At 38.9% G+C, this 23,455-nt stretch overlaps 1 protein-coding gene across 1 annotated transcript in view; it reads right to left on the reverse strand.

Moving 5' to 3' along the window:
- Window positions 1–23,455, reverse strand: part of SLC7A11 (solute carrier family 7 member 11) — an 82,473-nt gene that overhangs the window by 7,760 nt on the left and 51,258 nt on the right. Inside the window, exons 7-11 of the mRNA XM_084884265.1 lie at window positions 17,144–17,267; window positions 15,211–15,314; window positions 13,896–13,992; window positions 12,062–12,211; window positions 10,260–10,437 (exon numbers count right to left, since the gene is read on the reverse strand). Coding sequence (XP_084740391.1) covers window positions 10,260–10,437; window positions 12,062–12,211; window positions 13,896–13,992; window positions 15,211–15,314; window positions 17,144–17,267 — 653 coding nt within the window. The remainder of the gene's footprint in view (window positions 1–10,259; window positions 10,438–12,061; window positions 12,212–13,895; window positions 13,993–15,210; window positions 15,315–17,143; window positions 17,268–23,455) is intronic.

Below are 23,455 nucleotides of genomic sequence, written 5' to 3' on the forward strand. Positions count from 1 at the left end.
ACAAAACATGAATTATTTGGAGTTGAATACTGAAAACACACAACTGCTATTTCATAGAGCCCTAACAAGAATTATTTACTTCATTAGAATTCTATCATGCTCAATTAATGTATGCCACGTCTATAACTTCCCATGATGACTTCTCAGAAGAATATGTTAATACTTTCTATTAAAATAAGGACTTTTATTTATGAATCAGGAGACTGAAAATATTCTGAGACAATAGGATCAAGATGTAAATAACTGTTCAAAAACATATTTCATATTCAGTTTAAAATTGCTTTGTTGTTTTCATACCTGTGAGATTACAATCAATTCCTCAGCAAAATCAAGAGAAGAATCAGAATAAAATTTTCAGTCTCAAACTTGTAGTGTTTTATTGAGCAAAAGATTTCATTTCCCAGGACCTCATTTGCCTCATCTATAGGGACTTGAGAGTGACATCAGCAAGCTACTAGTAAAAGGCTAGGAGGTCCCAATGCACATCACCGCCTTAAGAAAAACAGGACAATAAGTAGCTAAAATGGAAGAAAATAGCTCAGGAAAAGCTCTAGACAACAACAGCAAAAAAAAAAAAAAAAAGCAGCAAAAACCTAGCAGAGCTCAGAAATCAAGGATGGCCACAGAGTTAAGTAAAAAAAGTATTTTGCCTACATCACCACATCCCCCAGTCAGAGATCTAAGAAAGTTCCCAGAGAAAGAGAACCGGAGAACCCCAGCAAACCTCACCATTGTGGACATTTGCAACTTTTGTAGAGAGGTCTCCCACAGTCTTGAACATGCTGATCCCCTGAGGGAGCAGCCTGGAGAGCCTCCACCTCTGTATCTATTCCCAGGTGCTGGAGCTGTTGCTGAAGTGAGATGGCCTCGGGTTCTCTGGTTGTTGCTGTGCCCCAGCATCTCACCATACACTAGAATTGAGCTGCCACTTCTCTTTGCCCAGCTGGGCTCAGGTGAGGCAGCTTCCCCTGCTCTGAGTCCAGCCCTCAGGATCCCAAGAACACTTTGCCTGCCATTATTTAGGGCTGTGTTGCTGCTGCCTTTCTCTCCTCTCCCTCCATCCTTGGTCAAGACTCTGTCTAAACTGTCATTGTTGAGATAGCTCTTGCGGCTCCAAGCCCTGCCCCCTGGGTCCTAGGTATTGGCTCTGACCTATTATTGCAAGGGGCACTGTCATTATCCTGTCCCACTCCCCAGGCAGTTCAAGGCTTTAGACCCATCTATTTTTCCCAATACAGAAAAATTCAGAAACAGATGGTTTCACTGGTGAATTCTACCAAACATGAAGAATGAACACCAATATTTTGATTAATATGGCTAAAAACATTATCAGCAAAATATTAGCAAACCAGATTCAACAACATGTTAAAGGCTCATTCACCATGATCAAAGGATGGCTCATCATAGTACTGGTATCCTAGCCAGAGCAATTAGCAATTAAGTAGAAAAAAGAAATATAAGATATACATATCAGAGTGGAAGAAGTAAAATTATCTCTGTTTACAGATGACATCTTATATATAGAAAATCCTAAAGAAGACACTAAAAAGTATCAGAAGTAATGAATAAATTCTAAAATTGCAGGGTATAAATAAACATACAGGAAGTAGTATCATGTCTGGACACTAACAACAAATTATCTAAAAGAGAAATCAAGAAAAGGATTCTATTTACAATATCATTAAAAACAATAAAATGCTTGGGAAGAAACTTAATCAAGGAGGTGAAAATTATAAGACACTGATAAAAGAGATTAAAGAAGACACAAAGAAATAGAAACATATGTTGTGTTCCAGGATTGAAAGAACTAATATTGAGAAAATGTCCATTTGACCCAATATGATCTATAGATTCAGTGCAATCCTGATCAAAATCCCAATGGCATTTATAACACAAGTAGAAAATTTGTCATAAAATTTGTTTGGAAACACCAAATAGCCAAAGCTATACTGAGAAAGAATAAATCTGGAGGCATCATGATACCTAATCTCAAGCTATACTGCAAAGCTGTAGTAATCAAAATAGTATGGTCTTGGCATAAAAATAGACACATAAAGTAGTAGAACAAAACAGAGAACTGATACACAAACCTCCCTATCTAATTAACTTATTTTTGTCTAGGGTACCAAGAATACACAATAGGGAAAGGACATAAAACTGGGTATCCACATACAAGAAGAAATGAAACAATCCTTGCCTTATATCACTCAAAAATTAACTTGAAATAAACCAAAAATGTTAATGTAAGACTTGAAGCCACAGAACTTCTAAAAGAAAACATAGGGGAAAAGGTCCTTGACATTGATCTAGGCAATGATTTGTTGGTTAAGTCACCAAAGCATCTGCAACAAAAAGTAAAACAAATATGACTACATTAAACTAAAAGCTTCTGCCAAGCAAAGGAAACAATAAGTTGAAAAGACAAGTTACAAAATGGAAGAAAATATTAGCAAAGCATACTTCCAAAATATATAATGAACTCTGATAAATCAATAGCAGAAAAAGAAATAATTCAATTTTAAAAGTGGGAAAAAGACCTGAATACACCTTTTTCCAAAGAAGATATACAAATGACCAACAGACATACATAAAGTTGTTCAACATCACTAATCATCAAAAAAAAAAAAAAAAAGCAAAATAAAACCACAATGAGATGTTACCATACATATGTTAGGATATTGTGACTTGATTGATAATACTGTTACCAAGCAGTGCATGAGCTAGACTTGTTTGCAGTCCATACTTTAAGTGGCACTGCCCCAGGGGATGAAGAGACCAAGGTTCCTGATGATTAAATGGAGCATAGAGGCCTGCTGGCCTAGAACATTTAAAGCAAACACATAAGAGAGGCAAAAAAAAAAAAAAATCATATTCTTCCAAAAATATTTTAAAAAGGACAAGAGATATCAAATGTTGGCAAGGATAAGAAAAAAAGGGAATCCTTATATATTGTTGGTGAGAATGTAAATTGGAACGGTCATTATGAAAAACATTATGGGTGTTCCTCAAAAAATTAAAAATAGAACTTCCATATGAGCCAGCAATCCTATTCCTGGGTATGTATCCAAAGGAACTGAAATCAGTATCTTGGAGGGATACCTGCACACTCATGTTCATTGAAGCATTATTCACAATATATAAGATTTGGAAACAGCACAAGTGTCCATCAACAAATGAGTGAAGATGTGACACACATACAAACAGTGAAATATTATTAACCAGGAGATAGAAGGAAATCCTGCTATTTACAGCAACATGAGTGGACATTAAAGATATCATGCCAAGTGAGATAAATCAGACAAAGACAAACACTGTTTGAAATAACTTGTATGTCGAATCTAAACAAACTGAACATGTAAAGACTGAGTAGAATGTTGATGATCAGGGGATAGGGAGTGGGGGAAATGGGGAGATGGTAAGGGTGCAGACTTAAAACTAGTAAGTAAGTAAGTTCTATATAATGCCCGCTATAGTGATTATTGTCAATGTACCATATTATAAAAGTTGCTCAGAGACTAAATCTTAACTACTCTCAACACATACTAAAAGAAGTGATAAATACATGACATAATAAAGCTATTGTCAGCTAATGCTACTGTAGCAATCACATTGCAGTATATACAGGTGTACCGTTTAATAATGCGAATTTTGTAATTAAAGAAAGCATGATAATTTCAAGAGAAACATCAAAAGTGCTTTGTTCAAAGTAATGTCCATTGCTAGCTACACATTTCCCCCATCTTTCAGGTAATCTGTGGATAGAATCCCAATAGAAGTTTTCTTGTTTTGAGGCAAACCAATCAGAAATTCAATTTTCACTTCTTCATAAGTTTTAAAGTGCTGCTTAGAAAGTTCATGTGACATCGATCAGAACAAGTGGTAATATGAAGGAGCAAAGTCTGGTGAATACAGTGGGTGGGTTAATACTTCCCAGGCAAGATGTTTTAGCATGTCTTTAACTGGTTTTGAAGTGTGTGATGGTGCATTATCATGAAGCAAAATTACTTTGCCCTGTCTGGCCTATTCTGGTTGTTTTACCATCAAAGTGTGATTCAAAGTGTGGTTGTTTTACCATTAAAGTGTGATGGTTGTTTTACCATCAAAGTTGTTGGCAGTGATCAGTATTAATGGTTTCATTTGGTTTTAGAAACTCTTAATACACCACACCTTCCTGATCCAACCATTGTCTTCTTACCCAAGAGATTTGGCCTTTTAGTTGATGTTGATGGTTGACCTGGATCAACTGATGATTTTGTGCATTTGGGATTCTCAAAATAAATCCACTTTTCATTGTCAGTCACAATTCAATGCAAAAAAGACTTTCTTTCATGCCATTGAAGAAACATTTTATTGATGACTTTTCAATTTTCCATTTGTTTTTTGTTCAGTTGATGTGGCACCCATTTTCCTTCTTTTAAAATCTTTTCCATTGCTTATAAATGATCAGAAATTGTTTGCTGAGCAATGTTTAATCTTTCAGCAAGTTGTTTATGGGTTTGACTATGATCTTCATCCAATAATGCTTGTAACTTTTTGGTTGACCTGGGCATTGTCTTTCACCTCGAAATCATCACTTTTATAGCATTTAAACCAGCGTTCACAAGTATCTAGAGATAGATCATGCTCACCATAAGCTTCCCAAAGTATTGAGCAGCACTTTTCTTCAAAATAAAGTAATGAATTAAAACTTCCCACAAATACCCTTTTTTTCTGGCACGAAAGTCAACATTTTTAAGCATAAAAATATCTATGATGTTAACACCTTCAGAAAATTTAACATAGGAAGTTTTGAAGCTGTTGTCAATACAACAAAATAGCAAACATATCAAATAGCATATATATCAACATCTGTGTAACTCCATCTATTGAAAAAAATCCACATTATTAACTGGTACATCTAGTAAATGTATCAAACCAACATATTTAACACTTTTAGCTAACATAATGTTATATGCCAATTATCCTATATAATAAAAGAGTAATAAGCAAATTGTCCCCTCGACCAGGTGTTCAACCGGAGTTCAACCAGGGGGTGAGCTGGCCAACCAACCACCCAGAGTCCCTTCCCCCAGCCAGCCCCTACCCATGCATGAATTTGTGCACTTGGTTTCTAGTATCTTGATAAAAATAAATTAATTTAACAAAGAATGAGGGACTTGGACTTGGTCTGTGGTTCTCAGAGTGTATTCTGCAGACCAGCTAAGATATCCAAAAGACATCTTTACAAGCCCAACCCTAGACCCAATGAATTGGAAACTGAAGATGGAACCCAAAAATGTGTGATTCAGATATACTTAACATGAATAAACCACCAGGCTAGATCATTTCTAAGGTCATTTTATCTTGATAGTCCTAGAACTCTGTGACTCTGGTTTCCCAGGACATTACTTCTTGGTCACTTCTATTCTTTGTAATAAATCCCTACAGAACCTCTTCAAGCTACTACCATACTAGCCCCGGAGCTTCTCAAAATACCATGTCATTTTGGTGGCTTCAGACCCAGATCATCTCTCACCTAGATAGCTAGCATTTCTCTTTTATGACTTGCCACCTAAAATAGTCCTTCCAAGCAATATTTAATACCATCATTTGCTTTGTAACAGTTGTTTTTCTCAGCATACTAATTTTTATACTATCCATTGATGATACAGGGCCCAGCACAGTTCTGGCAAATCGTAAACTCTATGTAAATGTTTTGCAAATAAATTATATTTTGTCACAGCCCATTCTACATTGAGATGTCCTTGAAGCACAAGTGAACACTCAAGAGCAATAAAACTCCATGCTTATAGGAAAGGGAAATGGTAAAATTATCCTAGAAAAACGAATAGAAGAAAAGTGTCAATCAATAATAGGAAGAGATTGCTTTATAGGCGGAGAAGGAGCTAGAGTCATCTGATTGGGTAAAACAGGGTTGTAGTTATCTACAGTGGTCAAATGCAAAACAGTGATGTTAAATTGACAATTTCATCCGCCCTTTGTTCCTCACTGGAGAAGTCTTCTGTAGCTAGCTGAACTATCTCTACAGCTTTCGCGCGCACGTGTGTGTGTGTGTATGTGTGTGTGTGTGTGTGTGTGTGTGTGTGTGTGTCCATGCATTTATCAACTGGGATTTCCCTTTCCTCTTTTTTTAATAACTGACTTTTCAATTTAGCATCTGTTCCATGTCCAAACAGAAGCCCCTTCCAAAGTGTGTGTCTCTATTCTGGGACCATCATCCCTTTGTTTTCTTAGCCTACTTGCTTCCTCAGATCACAACACTGTATTGGGTCACAAAGGGAGAGCAGTTCTGGGACCCTGCTGCTTTCCTAGTGTGACATTCTCCTTCCTAAATGTTCAGTCTAAACTTCTATTCAATAGGATATCTGGGCCAAAGATTCTCCCTTCTAGTTCTTCACTCCCATCCTTTCTCTTCTTCCACATTCAACCAGTTTGTGTTTCCTGTGGCTTTCTTATGCCCAGGATTTGGATAATCTTCATCATTATAGAGATTTGGATGGAGTGGCTGATTTTGGCTTTGAGTGGCTGTTGGAGCCACACAAACTTTTTCTTCTAGGTTTTCTACAGCTGTGCTGTTAGACAGGTTCTCAACAGACCCAAGGGTACCTCTGAGGAAGTTTCCTGCTTGCGCAGGCATGTAGCATTCAATTACACTCATGCTCATACAAGTCCTTCGGCTTTGTGGATAATCAACACCATGATACTATTTCTTTAAATAAAGTAGAGCCAATGAGTCTGTATTTGCTATTTACAGTAACTACAAGATACAAGACCAAACAGCAATTGTATTTTCAAGTTTTACCTTTCGTATTCAGTAGATATTCCTGAAACCAGTTGAAACAACAAGTGACCTTGCAGAATCTGATTTCCCAAGCACACCTGGTACAATCACAGGAACTACTGCCAGAAGTCGTAAAATACTAGCACACAAACCATCTTCCCCAGCAGTCGGGATTAGAATAATAGCATATTTGGGTGTTTTGTTTTTTTTAAAGACCTCAAAACCTTTTCACATGGATGGTCTCATTTTATCCATGAAGATGATTTGGGCCCCTCAGAAATGTGGGCAATCTTAACTAGTCTCACATGTGGCACTGCAGTCTTCATGAAGTGTCTGTTCAATGCATTAAAGCAGCTTTCACTGAGGAATCATAAATGAAGTCACCGCAGCACATTTTAAGCAGTGTATGCTTTTAGGACTGGGGCATTGCCTAGTCACCATCACAGAGATGGATACAGTCATTCTGCTGGTGCTGCCCAGTATGAGTCGCTCTAATCAAATACTTTGTTTAAATGCAGCTGTCCTCCTATCTCGCCCTGAGCAACAGGAACCAACTTCCAATGACCCCACTCACTCTTGGTTGTGACGAGGTCTGGCTCATAAACCCAGACTGTCAAGTAAAGTGGCTGCTGGGAGCTTGGCTGGGTTTTGCCAGGATTAGTTTTCACCAGGTTATCTGCTAAATATACCAGTGGCTATTCTGCCTCATTTTCCTTGGGTGAGAAGCTGGTGTTTCTATAAATAAATACATAAAGAGCCAGGAGGATTAAGCACGCTGTCACAGACGGCAGGAGAAAGCTTTCTGTGTGTCTATTCCCTCAAGAGCCCCTCTTCATTTCACCCCAGGAATGCTGTCAAACAGAACGTGGCTCAATACTGGCATCCTGTGGCCAGAGGAATTCATCAAATCTCTGAACCTCTCCCATCCTTGGCCTCAGCACATCCCGTGGCTGTCTGGGCTGAGCAGCCTTACAGCGTTTTCTGAGAGCTGTCCAGTTGCCTCATGTTTTTTATGGAAGAACCCTCAGTGAGATGTGTTCTGATCTACTGACATTTCACAGGGCCAATGGGTTTGTGTGTATTGGAGTAAAAAGAAATGGTAATACAGAGGCTAAAGAATGTTAGCCACCAAGGCACTCAAATCTGTAATCACTGAACTATTAATAACTGCTCCAAGCAGACATTCTCTGGCCTCCAAGTTCACAGTTTGTCTCTGACAAGGAGGTGGCTGGGGGAGAGGTGATGTTTTGGATCAGGACTCTGCTGTTTTGTGTGTCTGTGTGTGAGTGTGCTGTTTTGGCCAAAGGCTAGGAAAACACTGGCTATTGCAGCAATAAATACTATGAATTATTATTTTACTTTATTACAAGAATGCTGCCTAAGAGGAAAATCAACAAAATTGAGGAAAGACTTTCAAGGCAGCTGTAAAGATAAAGGGTGGCAATGATCGCGGTTTAAAAGGCAGAATTGTCATGTTCTTTGGTGAGGCTTAATGGCATTTTTGGGAACCAAATAATCATTAGGGGGCTACTACATTGCTGCTGCTTTCACAAATGCCTAACACTAAATCTGGAGTTCTTGGAGATGATCAAAACATCATTAGAGACAGAAAAACAACCCCAAACTTTAAAATTACATGAGCAGGAAAGCACATCAAAGAAAGATGAAGCATGGAACATAGCAATAGGCATGCACTCACAAAAATGTGGTATAAAGTATGCACATGTTAGCAAAATGGAAGAAGTATTATAGTATGCTGGCTATAAACAGGAGAAACAAAATACCTACTACGTGGGAGCAAGCAAGCAAGAAATTTGCTCCTTCACAGTGCTCCCTTCTCAATGTGGCCCAACCCTAGGGCTGCCAGCTCTGTCATCCTGTATTCTCTTGGTTTGAACTGTGCTCAAGGATTTTAACTGTCTCTGGCCAGGATCTGAGATCTCATGGTGATGAGCATTAATCTGTCCTGAACAATCATAATAGTAAATACTGTTTACCAAGTCCTTTGTTTTTGTTTTTCAGAATCATATTGCCTACAAGTGGAAAAACAAAACTAAAACCATTCTACAGAAAACGAATCTGATCTAACAAGAAATAGAGATTAAATACCCTGCTAGGCGATCAGTGTACCTGTGTTGGCCTTAAAAAACCTAATTTTCATAGTAACACTTCTTGGGGGAATAGTGTTGCTGGCTAGAAAACACAAATTTCAGTTTAAGTGGTATATAAGAGGTCTAAAGATACCAAATACCAATTAAAAACTAATAAAGAGGAATAGTAGCAAAACTCTATTTTAAATGACTGCCTTCTGAAGGAGTTCGTGTAGCACACTAGAGATTCATATTCCAAATTGTTATTTTATTTTTAGTAGCATTGACATTATTTATAAACAATTTTACTAGAAATCTCTCTGAACTTTTAGCTGAACTTTAAAAAATTAGTTATGGTAAAATAAGTACATTAAAACAAATGAGAACAAAACTTGTTTTCTAGCCCTGACTGGTTTGGCTCAGTGGATAGGGTCCCAAGTTTGATTTTGGTCAAGGGCATGTATTATCCTAAGCTCCCTTCCTACTACTGATCTTCTCCTCCATCTTACCTGGTCACCAAGCTCTGTGGGCGTTTCCTCTTTAATATCGTTTCTTTCTCTTGGACCCTGCTGACACCCTGAGTTCAGATCTTCCTCCATCTTCATCAGGATTCTGCGTTAACTAACCTCTATTCTCTGTCTTCTGCCTTGACTCCCTCTGACCCAGCCTTTCTAAAGTATAAAACTGCCTGAGTTTGAGTTCCAGCTCTTCTACCTAATATCTATATGCTGTGTAAGAAGTGGTGTGAGTTCTTCCATGCTATCACTCAAAGTCTATAAAATAGGAATAATAATTTTCCTGCCTCAGAAGATTTTTAAAGAATAAATAAGGTCACGTATGTGCTAATCCATAGAATCACACAGTAAATGAGAGCTGTTATTCTTCTCTTCCTTGTTCTCGCTGGCCTTGTGACCCATGTGTGACTTACCAGGCCTATTAAATAGGGTGGAGTAGTAATCATGATGTTTAAGATCTTTGTAGGTCTCTGCCTAACTCCCTACCAAGTCTTATATCACTCATCAAGGAGTCTGTTATGATATAGAATCACTAACTTGCACTCAACCCAGAATAAAAAGAATCAGGTTAGGAAAGAATTCAGAAGAGCAATGAGATCATTTTCAGAAATGCTGATAAAATTCTTCCTATGAAAGTTGTTGTCCTAAGAAATGACTAAGCATCCCAACTGAATACTGCTCTGAAAGAAGTCAGCGGCTACATCCTAAATATCCTTCCACTTTTCTTTCTTCCAGTTCTAATTTAAATTCAATGATGCATTTGAACTAGCAGCTGTCCCACTTATAAATTTGAACTTTAAGAAATGTGTGTCATGGGTGTCCACATAGATGAGTTTTCTACAACACGGTCTGTAAAAAGGTTCAGAGACTTACCTGACAGTCTTCTGAACCACTTGGGCTTCTTGTCCCAGATAATAAAGAGATAGTATGCGGGGACTCCAGTCATTGTGAGGATGAAGCCAATCCCCGTACTAAAGGGGTCTGAATAAAGGGAGAGGGCGACCATGAAGAAGCACGTGAAGGAAAACAAAGCCGGGATAAACAGCGGCACCTGGAACACAGCACAGAAAAAAAAAAAAAATCACTTCAAAATCACTTCTAACACATTGCAAGAAATGGACAGTGGTTCAAGGTGAGCCCAGCAGTCATGACATTGGATGACATACATGACCAGGTGACAGGCACCATCCTACCTTACCTTAGTAGCAAAGTATTTTTATTTTTATAAACATATTTTTATTGATTTCAGAGAGGAAGGGAGAAAGAGAGTTAGATAGAAACATCAATGATGAGAGAGAATCATTGATTGGTTGCCTCCTGCATGCCTCTACTGGAGATGAGCCCACCACCCAAGCATGGGCTCTGACCGGGAACAGAACCATGACCTCCTGGTTCATAGGTCAACGCTCAACAACTGAGCCATGCTAGCCAGGCAGTAGCGAAGTCTCTTTAAAGGACACTGAAAATATATTAAATACTAAAGGCCCGATGCACGAAATTCTTACAAGGGGCTCGGCCCTCGCAGCCCTGGCTTAGTCAGGAAGGTTGTCTGGAAGGACATCTGGAAGGTCGTTTGGTTGTCCGATCTAATTAGCATATTACACTTTTATTATTATAGATATTCCATTAATTAAAAAAAAATGTTTTGGATAGAAAAAAACCTCTAAAAATAAATAAGTGTGTTTTACTATAAAAGTCCTGATTTATTTTACTAGGTAAGTACTACTATAATTTCTGTTTTGGGTATTAAAAGATGAGCTCTTTGATAATTATGATTAGAGTCCACTTTAATGTGGAGCTAAGACCATGGGCTGCTAGTCACATCTTAAATCCTTTCAGGGAAAATTGATTTTCTGTTGGAGATTCACAGTAAGAGAGGACAGGAACAAAACAGGCCAGCTCCTAGTGGGCCGCTAATGAAGATGTTGCCTGGATTAGGCAATGAATATAATTAGAAACAAATTCTGACAACGTAACTGACAACCTGGTCTGTTATTTCTTCAAAGCGAATGAACAGTGAGACCAAATCAATCTATGAGCATTGGAGGCTGAAGAAGACGGGCAGGTGAGAAGGGTATTCTTCAACCCTCCCCAAAGGAATGCTTAGTTATGGTAACTGTGCTTTCCGATTAAGTGGTAAGTTCATACACCTTTGCTTTCCTTCTATATTTTATATTTTTATTCCTTCTGGGGTGTATAATGTAGAAAAAGAGCAATGTAATACGTCATAACCTTTAAAAATACTGAGAATGCCTATTTTGTACAGCAGCATCCACTTTAGAGTTTAAAGAGTGACACCATTCCATGCGTACTGGCATCACTCTTTCTCAGTCTGGCTGTCCACAAATGTTCAGCGTAAAGATAGATCAGAGTATCCCACGCTTTGCATGTATCAGGTCATTGGACACGTCCTGAAAAATCAGCATAACAAGCATCCTCTATTAACACCACCTCTTCTTAAAGAGCTCAGTACAGCACATAAAACAATGTGATGAACTATTTCTCAGGGAAAATCGGTCCCATCTGAAGGCACTACTGGCAAGAGTTAAACACCTGATGGCGGAGGACTGCCCCCCCCACGCCCACCCACGCTTCCCATCATCAAGCTAGGACAGAGGGAGGACTAGGTATTAGAAGAAAGATTTATGTAAACCCATCGAGATTGCTGAGGTTACCTTGAAAGGACGATGCATATCTGGGCGTTTGTATCGAAGATAAATCAGCCCAGCAACCGCAAGCCCAATAAAAAGCCACCTGGCAAAACTGAGGAAATTCAAAAGACTGTAGAGGTCCCCAGAGAACAGCATCACCATCGTCAGAGGATACTGGGGGGAGGAGGACAAAAACCACTCGGTGAGTTAAAGGGAACACAGGCGATCTCAAAGCATCACATACCTAGACATCATTATTAGCCCTTCCAAATGATTACTTATACTGATAAACTACCACGTTGATTAGAACCTAATCTCCCTTCTATAGTCTGCTCTTAAAACCCCTTTCTATACCAGTAACAGAATGAGAGGGCCATCATCACTACCAGTTACTGAGAAGGGATTTTATATGATGTTTGGTGTTTAGTTGCTTTTACATTGGACAGAAGAGAGTATGTTTTCAAAGTTACAGTCAGAGACTGAAAATGTAAGGACCCACGGATGACTAATAAATAATGAATAATGGGCATCACAAGTGTCCCCTTTTGGAAAGTCTGCAGAAAGCTCTGCAGTGGGGTCTGCGTCACTCTTGGCCACGCAAACATAAAACACGGTCCACTCCTAAGTGCCTCCACCAGGCCCTGAATGCAAAATGTTGACCTCTCCTTCCTCCACGCTCCCTCTCCCTGTGTGCTTGCCACAGTGACCCGCAGGACCGCACAAAGGAAGGCGGCTCAGAGACCAGCACAACGAGCCCCTGCCGTGGCGCGCCAAGAACAGCATGACTGATAGCAGAGGCGTAAAACGAAGCCCTCTTCACGGAATAATACATTCCGTTCCCACAAGTGACCGCTGCCTTCCGCATTCCTCACAAAGGGACCTGTGTACTTTACAAAGAAATTTCAAGGAAATGTTTTGAAATAAATTAAATTATGGAGGAGGGAAAAAAAAAATGTTCCATGAATTCTGGCAGCAGATTGCATTTGAGAAAAATGCTACAAAATGGTAGGCATAAAGGGACCATAACATTGCCAGTGGGTGTTTGAGGACTGTGACACCTTACACAGTCTTTTGTATCCCATGTTTCATGGGTACCGTTTTGGGCGTAAAGAATCCTACGACTGAAATTTAAGTTTTGTTGCTTTTATTTCTTCCCTCTAGGGTGGCTCTCAAGTGTCTCACTTTTAATCCCAGAATCACTGCCCTGTGTAGAATTTCATCGTTGCATTTTCTATAATGATGTGTGCATTTCATTATAAGGGGCCTGTGTGACACCTGGGTCATTTAGGACTGTAGTTTTTGGCTTCGTTCTCTGTACTTAGAATTGGGATTTATTCCTCTGCAATTCAAGGGTCTTCAAACTACGGCCCGCGGGCCACATGCGGCCCACAGAGGAGTCTGATCCGGCCCGCCAGGTTTTTTGGGCAGTGAGCGCAGCCGAGGTGTTACAGTAGGAATTAGTAGTTCATATAGTCCGGCCCTCCAGCTCTCTGAGGGACCGTGATCTGGCCCCCACTTTAAAAAGTTTGAGGACCCCTGCTCTGCATCTTTTTCTACCAGGTCCTTTGTCAATGGTAGGAGCCAAACTAATTTCCCTTACACCTCACTACTTTCTACAAAGGTGAAAAAAAAAAAAAAAAGTGATGTGGCCATTGCCCCGTAGCATCAAATATGCATCAAAATACTGGGTCAAGGGAAGCAGTGGAAAACACCCTGCCTCCCACAGGCTGCCAGGATACACATAGAGCCCTTTTCTCAATGAATGAGAGGGAAAAGCACGCTGCTGTCTGCTGTGAAACCCTCTTTGCTAACCTGCTATTAGAGGTTATACCGAGAGATGCCTGTTAATGTGCATTACCAAAACAATCACAGCTGGCAGAGGAGTGTGCTTGCGGACATGAATCATGGACAGGATTTCTGGAAGGTGACCCTCTCGAGACGCCACATAGAATAACCTGGTGGGAGAAAAACAGGGGGCGGAGTTGACTATCCCATTGATCATTGCAGAGGGGAAATATCCCAGAACCCTAAGAGAAAACTTGCATCTTTTTCACCCCAAGTGGTTTGGACATTTCTTAGATGATTTACTTAGATTTCACTTTTCAGATAAGGTGGAGACCATCATGAGAAGTCTGTCTTAGAATTTTATAAAGTCTGACGACTATTGTATTCTTCTTTGAGAGGGAACAATAGCAACACCTGACTCAGCGTGGCTCTCCCTACATACAAACAGCTGAAAATGAATTTAGTTCTAGGTTCCCAGTACTGTAGGTGTGCTGTCTATCCAACCAAAACAAAACACACGCGCACACACACCCACACACACACACACATACTCTGCATGCACATGAGCGCACACACTGTGAACGTGAATAAAGGAAATCTCATTTAAAATAGAGTTGGGAGGGCTTGAAAGGGTGATCAACAGGAAGAAGCCTTCTTCACTACCCCCATAGGAAAAAAGACATTATCTTCTGGCCCAGCAATAACGCAGCTGGAGGGAAGCCACAGCAACCCTGAAATCCCACCCTCTTCCAATGGCCTTTCAATCAAAACTCCACTCCCAACTCCACTTCCCTTCCTCTGCAAAAGCAAGCCCCTCTCCTTTGTTCTCGGGACTCGCCTGTGGTTTTGCCATAGCTTGCGCGTTCTGAATTGCGATTCCTCTGCTCTTTCTGAATAATCTCACTTTTCTGGTAAACAACTGGTTATTTCAATTTTAAGGGTGACAACACATCTAACATTCATATTTATCTGATTGGGTTTTAATCTTATATTAAAACAAAAGGTACTTTTACATCCAAGAAAGCAATAGGGATAGAGATAGGGTGAAGTGGTGATTTCTGGTGCCTCTTACGTTACTTTTTTTCTTGTCACCTTTGGAGAAACAACAGATTTTATCACCAGAAATAAAATGCTGCTGTTAGACTCTGTAGACAGACTATTAAAAAAATGCCACAAGCCCAGCTTCAGACTCTGCTATGTGTAGAGACGCAGTGCCCTCTAATGGTCAGAAGGAGACATGCTGTTGCTACTTGGACAAAGACTTCAATCCTGCAGGTCCCTTTAAAAACAACAGGTTAGGAGGCACTGTTTCTTTTTGAAGTAATCCTTATCACACATCCAATCTCAAAAACAGAAATACATTTCTGAAAATGCTTGAACTCACTCACCTGGAGACGGCAAATACACCCCCATTCATGGAGCCAAAGCAGGTGAGGGCAACGAAGATGGGGACTGCTAATGAGAAATTTCCCAGGAGCCGCTCAGCAAAGGTCTGGTGAAAGACAGGATGTCAGAAACTAGTGCTTTGCCAGAAAGTGGCATAAAATGAAACAACGTATGCCAGACTCGCTCTATTACTTTCTATTAGCCTAGTGATAATGTGTATGTTTTATAATCCTTCTCTTTGGTCAGGGTCAGACTAACTCCGTAGACAATAATCAAAATTAGGTGCCATGGCATTGCTTGTTGCAAAAATGTGGGCAAAGGTCTAAACAAGCACCTATTCTTTACTTTCAAAAGGCAACGATCCATTTACCGAATCTTTAAAAACTGTGGCCAAAATCTTCTGTCATTCTGGTAAGTGGAAAAAGCTTCTTCAGAAAAAATTTCTGCTTTAGGAGACAGAAATCCTTTTGCACAATACCTTCTCTTTGCCCAGAAAGCCACGTTTTGATAGTGAAGCACAAATGTATACTGAGAAGAATGATGGACACTAGTCTCATATACCAATCCCACCGTCATCATGTAAAAGCATGGCAAATAAATAAATAAATAAATAAATCAAATAACTGATGTCTTAGTCACTGGTATCCTATCTATGAGATGTTCTGAAAATCTTTTGCCCAGAATAATCACACCAGCTGAATCTGTGTTCATCAAATCAATTATCGGGTGATTCCTTCTGTTTCCCATGAAAAGGCTAGACTACAAATACAAGGCTAAGGAAATAAAGCCACAGGAAAGACAACAGATAAAAAAAAATTTTTCCGAAATTTCCTGTTATGCCATGACATAAAGGCTGTATTGGAAAAAAAAAAAAGTGGGATTTTTTACTTGTCCTTGATGCAGCTGGTGCTGTGTAATTAATGGGCCACATTATGTTCGAGGAATAAGTGCTGCCCTCTGTCCAATGAGATGAGATAAGTGGCCGGGCAGCAGTAAGCTTTGTGCATTTGGGTGTCTGCTAGAACTTACGGCATTGGCTGAAGCCTTTTTTAAATATAGAGAACACATACCTAGGTGCATGTGAAATGAGGTCATTTGTTCCCATGGATGTTGCTGATATGAGGTAATATGACTATTTTTAAAGGAACTGACAGCTAATGATTGGAAATTATTCCCCCTCCTCCCTCTCCATTGTTATGAGGTCATGAATGAAGGTTCTCTTACTAGCTATGGCTTTATACAAAATAAAAATAGGTGTCACAGAATAACAGTCCCATAACATGACCTTTTGGAGCAAAGACAGTCCTGAAGTCTCATAAATTTTGTAAAATGTAAAATTATGAGTATCCACTTCTTAGGGAATTAAAAATGCACATTAGCATTTTATTATTCTGAGAAGTGCTACAGAAATGATATCTGTGTAACTTTGAATAACTCATTATTCCCCCAAATTAATAATATCCCATGACTAGTATTCAAAAGGATATAAGAGAAAAAACAAATATATACAGTCAAGTTTGAAATTCTTAAAGTGGTACTTTGGGAAAAATGTTTGAAAATGTTTACAATTGGGAAAGAGTACAGAATAATTGCAATTTGCATACCCATAACTGCATTCTTTTAAATTCTGCCTGCTTGTCCTTAAAGACATGTTAGAAGGCTATGTATATATGGAAATGTGTTTTCAAGCATGTATATATGTAGAAATGTCTTACATGATATTAACACTACAGAGAAATCATATAGGATTTTAGCTGTATCAGTTAAATGGAATATGCTAAGGTGTGTTCTAATTTTTTTAAGATGCTCATTATCATTCAGGTCAAGAAAAGATTACTGAATTTCAAAACCCTTTTCTGCTGGAAGGAACTAGTATAAAATTGCATCAACTCATTAACCTAAATTCAAATTGGCATTTCCCCAACTTGGACTTACCACTGCCACTGCATTTGAAAGCAAGAGCTCTTCAGCACTAATGGTCGTAAAGTAGGCCACATTCGTTAGCACATAGCCGATGGTGACGATGGCCATGGATATACCTATGGCGAGGGGGATGTTTCTGAAATGCACAAAGGAATCGCTTATTAGTTACCTTTCTTCATTTTTTTTTTTCCTCTAAAATCAAGGACGATAGGCTAATTCCAACAAACAATTAAATAGTATGTATGATAATTATAGGCTCCGTTGGGTATGCATAAACATTTCACTGGAGTGAGGTACCACACATTCCTTTGTAATGTAATAAGGTCCATGGGGCAGATGCAGAGATTTCTGTAGTCTTGTTTCCTGCTCTATCCCATTCCTGTACTCCATGAATGCTAAGGCAGTGTTTCTTTAACTTGAGCATGCATCCCTGGAAGGCTTGTGAAAACACAGATAGCTCTGCTCCAGAATGTCTGATTCCGTAGGTTTTGCATTTCTCACAAATTCCTGGGTAGTTCTGATATTGCTGGCCAGGGGACCACACTTTGAGAACCATTGTCTGCTACACCTTTCAAACACTAATTGACTGCCTTTGCACCTTTCTGAGACTAGCTCCCTGAAATGGTCTTTCACATTCGTGGGGTTTTCCCCTTCAGGAACTTCCCTTACCAGCAAATAATACTTCCAAAATATTTTTGTAAGACTGAGAGCAGGATATAGCCACCTTTCTAAATGATAGGAGTAATAATTTCACATGGGACACAAAAAGCAAAGAAGCGCTCACAATAACAACTTTGCATGGCCCTGCTGCAAGTTCAAAGGAAGCTTAAGATCATGAATGTCTATTAAAGCAACAGCGAAGATAATCCCATGAAATTAGAGGCGACGTGCTGGGAAGCACAGAGGGCCAGACAGTGCTGACAGGACACAGCATCGAGAAATACCCAGCGCAGATGCAAGGTTATGTCTTCATTTAATGCACTTGGAAAGCCAGGAAGTTACTGACCCCAATAATTTGATTCCATGTTACCGATACACATTACTTGCTTCACATAATCACCTCTTCAGACTCTTTCCCGTTCAAGCAACTTAAACCTTCAGCTCCCTGCATAAAGGCTGATGGGGTGTTCTGTGTTTTTTTTTTTTTTTTTTGTGTGTGTGTGTGTGTGTTTGGCCATGGAGTTTATCAGCTCTCATGGAGCCTTAACCCTGATGGTGTCACTAATGAAGACCTCAATATAAATAATGTTCTCCAAGATGAAAATACAGTTCAGAACCAGGGGAGAAAAAAGGGGGGACAGCTGGGGAGGCACAGCCTGTCTCACTCACCAAGCCAGGCGGCTTTTAGCACACTAAGTCCCAGCTCATTATGTTAAAGAGTGCTGTAGAGAACAGGCAAACCTAGCCAGTCCGCCTCTGCCATTCATTATGCTGCTTAGAGCCTGACACTCCCCTGATCCCCAACGTCTTAAGCCTTGATGGAGAAACACATTGACCTCTAAATCCTGGCATCCTGTTAGGAAAGGAGCAGATGCTTCCTTTCCCCAGTGCGGGGAGGGTCCGGTGGAATTTCCTCGGAACACCATAACATGCACTGCCAGTTGTGATTGATAAATGCTCAGTTTAAGCAACGGAAATCAGCAGGCCAATTAGATACAAAAGAGTGAATGGCACCAGGCCAATTAAAGATGAGTTCTGTTTCTTTGAAGGAAAGGTTACATGGAAATGCAAAGGGAAATGCAGAGGAACATGGAGGTCTATAGACAACCTTTCAGTCACTCACTGTATTATTATAAACTTGAATCCTTTCAGCTTTCTAATGTGCCCAAGGGGGATGCTAAGTTTTTTCTATGGAGGAGAGAAACAGAGAGAAGGGAAGAGAGACTTTGTATTCCTTGCAAGAATAATATTAAGAAATGAAATGAAATTAAGAAATGGTCAAGCAATGAAAAGGTTCTGGTAATAAAAAGTGAAGTGACCTAACCTGCCCAGGACAGGGAGTCCTGTCTCATCACATGATGCTGCAAACCAGTAAAGAGAAGTAAGTCTCACATTTGGGCTGTGGGCTCCCAGCATGGAAGCCAGAATGCCAGCTTCCCCCTGTTTCCTGCCTGGAGATCATGGTGCTTCTGAGGAAAGTTTTCTAAATTGTTCTTAACAGAAGGGATCCTAAAACGACCAACCAAACAAACAAAACAAAACAAAAAACACCTAACCTTCCAGGTTAGTTTTCTCCCCCATCAGCTTGTCAACAACAAAAAACACCACCGCAGCTGCTGCCATTTATGTGGTGTCTGCTATGTGCCTGTCATTTTATTAGGCACATTACATGTTTGCCTCATTTTATCCTTGGAAAATCCTGCAGGTTGGAAACATCATCACCGTTTTATATATGAGGAAATGGAGTCTTAGAGAATTTAAATAACTGTTCAAGGATACACAGCTGGTAAGTGGAAATGCAGAGTTCAGCCGCAAGGTCTCGCCTACCTTGAAGTCAAAGCACTTTAACCACTAATGTGTACGCACCATCTCCTGTGTATGGGTCCTCAAACACTGACTATTGATTTTCAGGGAAATCATAATTGCTGAATATAATGTTTACTGGAGAGCTTTTTTCAAGGCTGTGTTTCTCATGCAGTCACTGGGAATGCAGCTACCATAAATGAGGGGAAAATACTTATTCCACAATTTCTACAGTTTTCCTATGTCACATGAACTATAAGGTATAGTTTCACTGTGTAGGTAGTAGGTTTTCTTTTTAAAATCAAAAAGACAACAGAGGCTAACTGAATTAATTTTGTAGACATGAAGGAAAAGTAATAAGCATGCCTGTCAGGTAAAATTAACCAGATTAACAAGTTTACTATCAGCTAGATAGACTAGATAGATATCAGGGGGAGGAGGAATCAAAGGAGTCTAAAGTATATGACGAGAACGATGGCATCACCTTGCTGCAATTACTCACACACCTAGTAATTCCTCTCCAGGTAACATCAAGCCCCAGGAATTGGAAGGGTTGTGGCAAAATAGCCACTCTCTTCTGCCCTGAAGTCCTATTTCACTTGGACAAAGGGAAGGAGGAGAGGGATCATGGCCGCCTTTAGAGAAACAGCAATCAGTTGGGAGGAAATCAGTTGATTTGTTCAGAAGGGCTCGGCACCGGTGGTTAATTCCTGGGTTTTAAGCATCAAAGCTTAAGAGCTGCTGGGTGAGCTGATAAAAGCTACTAGGCCATGCCAGAGCATCTTTCGAAAGGCTTTAGATGCAGAGGGCAGATAGGCATGGCTAGTAACCCAAGATTAAAGCAAATGGTACATGATAATAAAAGGAGTTGTAGGAACTGCTAGGCCACTGATGTTTCACAGTCTCTGTGTGACTCTGAGGCAGCCGCTAATGCCAAGGGCAACAAAACCATTGTCTTGACACAGAATAAAAATGACTCACACATATGAGGTCTACTCTTTCTCAAATATTTGTGAGTGTCTGTTATGATTAACAAAATAGAAATGTATTAAGAGTCACTTAATCACTAAGAGCTTTTTGTCATCATATATAGTCTTTTCAAATAACAGGCATTAAGTATGTGAGAATATGGTACTTTTCATATTAGTTGCAAATGGTCTTCAATCAAAAAGTCTTGAAATACCCTTCTCATAAATTTATTTTGAATTGGTACCAATAACCAGTCTGTTTCAATAAATATCTATGAGTAAATACTTGTTTAATTTGAAATGATTACATGAAAGTCTGGAACAGCTGCCTTGAAGCACTTTCTTTCTAAGAATCCAAATGGTCCCAGTAGTAATAGCTCATAGTTTATATTTGTATAATCCATAAAGCACTAGCAAATATATTTGATCTTCAAATCTACATGTCATTTCTTTTTTTTCTCTTTTTCTTTCTTTTTGTGTGTGTGTGTGTGTGTGTGTGTGTGTGGAATGAGCTAGAGTCTGAACAATTAATAAACAAAATTCACAACAAACCATCGAAATAGGAGCTAATACTCCTATTTTCAAACAAGCGAGCCAAGGCTAAGAGGGATTAAGTGACGTGGTCAAAGTAATAAAAACAGTCAATGGAAGGGCTGGAACTTAAACCTAGCTCTTCTAGCTCGAAGTTCCACATCCATGATATATCTTATCATATCATGGCTGCATTGTACCTACTTTAACTCTATATACAAGGTCCCTAGGACCCTTTCATGTTGACAAACAGATATTTTATATAAGTGACATAAATTGATATTGATTGTTACAATGTGACATATTTTAAGCCAAAAATATTTTTTTTTCTACATAGCTAAGAGTCATCATAAATACACATGCAGCATGGGTTGCATTTTTCATATGCTTTACAACTATAATAGATCCAGAAATAACCATTGTTCCCAGGGCTTCATATTGGCTAGAAAGACTTGCTATGGAAGCAGAATGAGTAAACATAGTGTGGTTCTCCAGAGAAATGAGCACATTAAAGGTTACAGGGCTATCTAATGTGCACACCATATGAGTAATTCCATAATTACTTGAACTTAGGATACTAGTAAAATTGCTTTATAACCTGAACAAAATCTTTTGAGATTTGCATGAACCAAAATAAATTCCATAATATCCCCCATGTTTGACACACATAATGGGAATCATAGAAGTCATGGAGCCTGGAGCATCTAAAATTGTCTTTGAGCCATGGGGCAGGGCATGGTGACAATTCTGTTAAAACCTACTCTAGGGTTTTTGAATATTCTGAAATCTTTAAAGACAAGTTGTTGATGCTTCAAATTTTCTATTTAAAATCATTAATATTTTAACACATGTATTTGTAATCAGGAAAAAGGAGGGAGGAATCAAAGGAGGGATTCATAAAGACAAGAAAATGCCAAACTTTTTAATATGTGAGATGGGGGGGGGGGTGGGCGGGGAAGAAAGAAAGAAAGAAAGAAAGAAAGAAAGAAAGAAAGAAAGAAAGAAAGAAAGAAAGAAAGAAAGAAGAAAGAAAGAAAGAAAGAAAGGAAAACAGTGTTTTACAGGGTATTTTTAATTTGGTTAGTAAACTAGAGACTATTTGTTTAAATAATTGAAACATTTAAACATTTAAACATTTAAACAAATAGTCTCTAGTTAGTAAACTAGAGACTATTTGTTTAAGTAATTGAAACATAACTGTGATTCATCTCAACATGAAGTATTTAAAATTACATTAAGTATCTTTTGATTATAAGTATTCATTTTAGAATCATACTTATTTCATATTTTCTTTATAATGACCCAAAAGAGACCTTGAAAGCTTTCCTTTAGATATGACCCATAAATTACTTGAGCATTTATTTTTTTCACTTATAATTTTTTTTTGCAGAATTACTGTTGATTTTATATTACCACTGCTATTAATTTTATCTCATGCCTCAAAATTCTGTAATATGTTACAAAAAGATAAAGTATATATCAAATAAAATTTACCTATATTTTTCATTCATATGATTTTTCTTCCATACATTTTTACATACTTTCCCTTACTCTTGCTCATTCCAAACTCTCCAGAAACCTCTAGAAATGGAGCTGTCCTGTTTGGCTATGTGATATTTGATATTTTTTAGCAGAGATTGGCAGCTTTCCAAACTTGAAACAATTAGATAACAGATGACTGGGCTCATACGAATCCCTTTATGTGTTTTCAGTGATTTTGCCTCATTGTCATTTAGTGCAATTACTATATGTTTGTTTTCCACCATGAGTGAGGATTGCGCTGTTAATAACATTTTTAAAGAAATGCATTTGTGGGAAACACAGCAAGTCATTGGAAAGATGGCATGGATTGTACTGGAAGGAAAAAAAAAAATGTAGTGCGAGAGGAAGAATACATTCAATAAACCTATTTATGGACATCCTTAAAGATCCCTGGTTCATGTTCTAACTTAATGACAATTTCTGTGCCAGAGCTGAACACAGTGATGTGAGAAGCAGATTGTCACATAGAGGTACACAATGATCCCACTGGTTTCAAGCATTAAACACCTGCCCTCTGCTTCTTACAGTAACGTGAGGGCTATGGGTGTTTTCACTGAGACATTTTGCATTTCAGTACCACTAATGTCTCATCTAAATCTCACCATTTTCCATTGTCCACAGATGGAGAACTCCAGAAACAAAAAGAGAAGACAGAGAGACCTGTAGGGAGATGTAAGAAATGAACAGACACAGATTAAGAGACTGCAGGACTGAAGGAGGCTCCTGGAAAAAAGGTACGTGGACACATAAAGGAGGGAGAAACGTGCAGCAAAAACACATGGAAAAATGGACTAAAGTTTACAATTCAGAAACAGGGTAA

The sequence above is a fragment of the Pipistrellus hanaki genome, assembly GCF_964339955.1.
Source record: "Pipistrellus hanaki genome assembly, chromosome: 5".
Taxonomy (NCBI): Eukaryota; Metazoa; Chordata; class Mammalia; order Chiroptera; family Vespertilionidae; genus Pipistrellus; species Pipistrellus hanaki.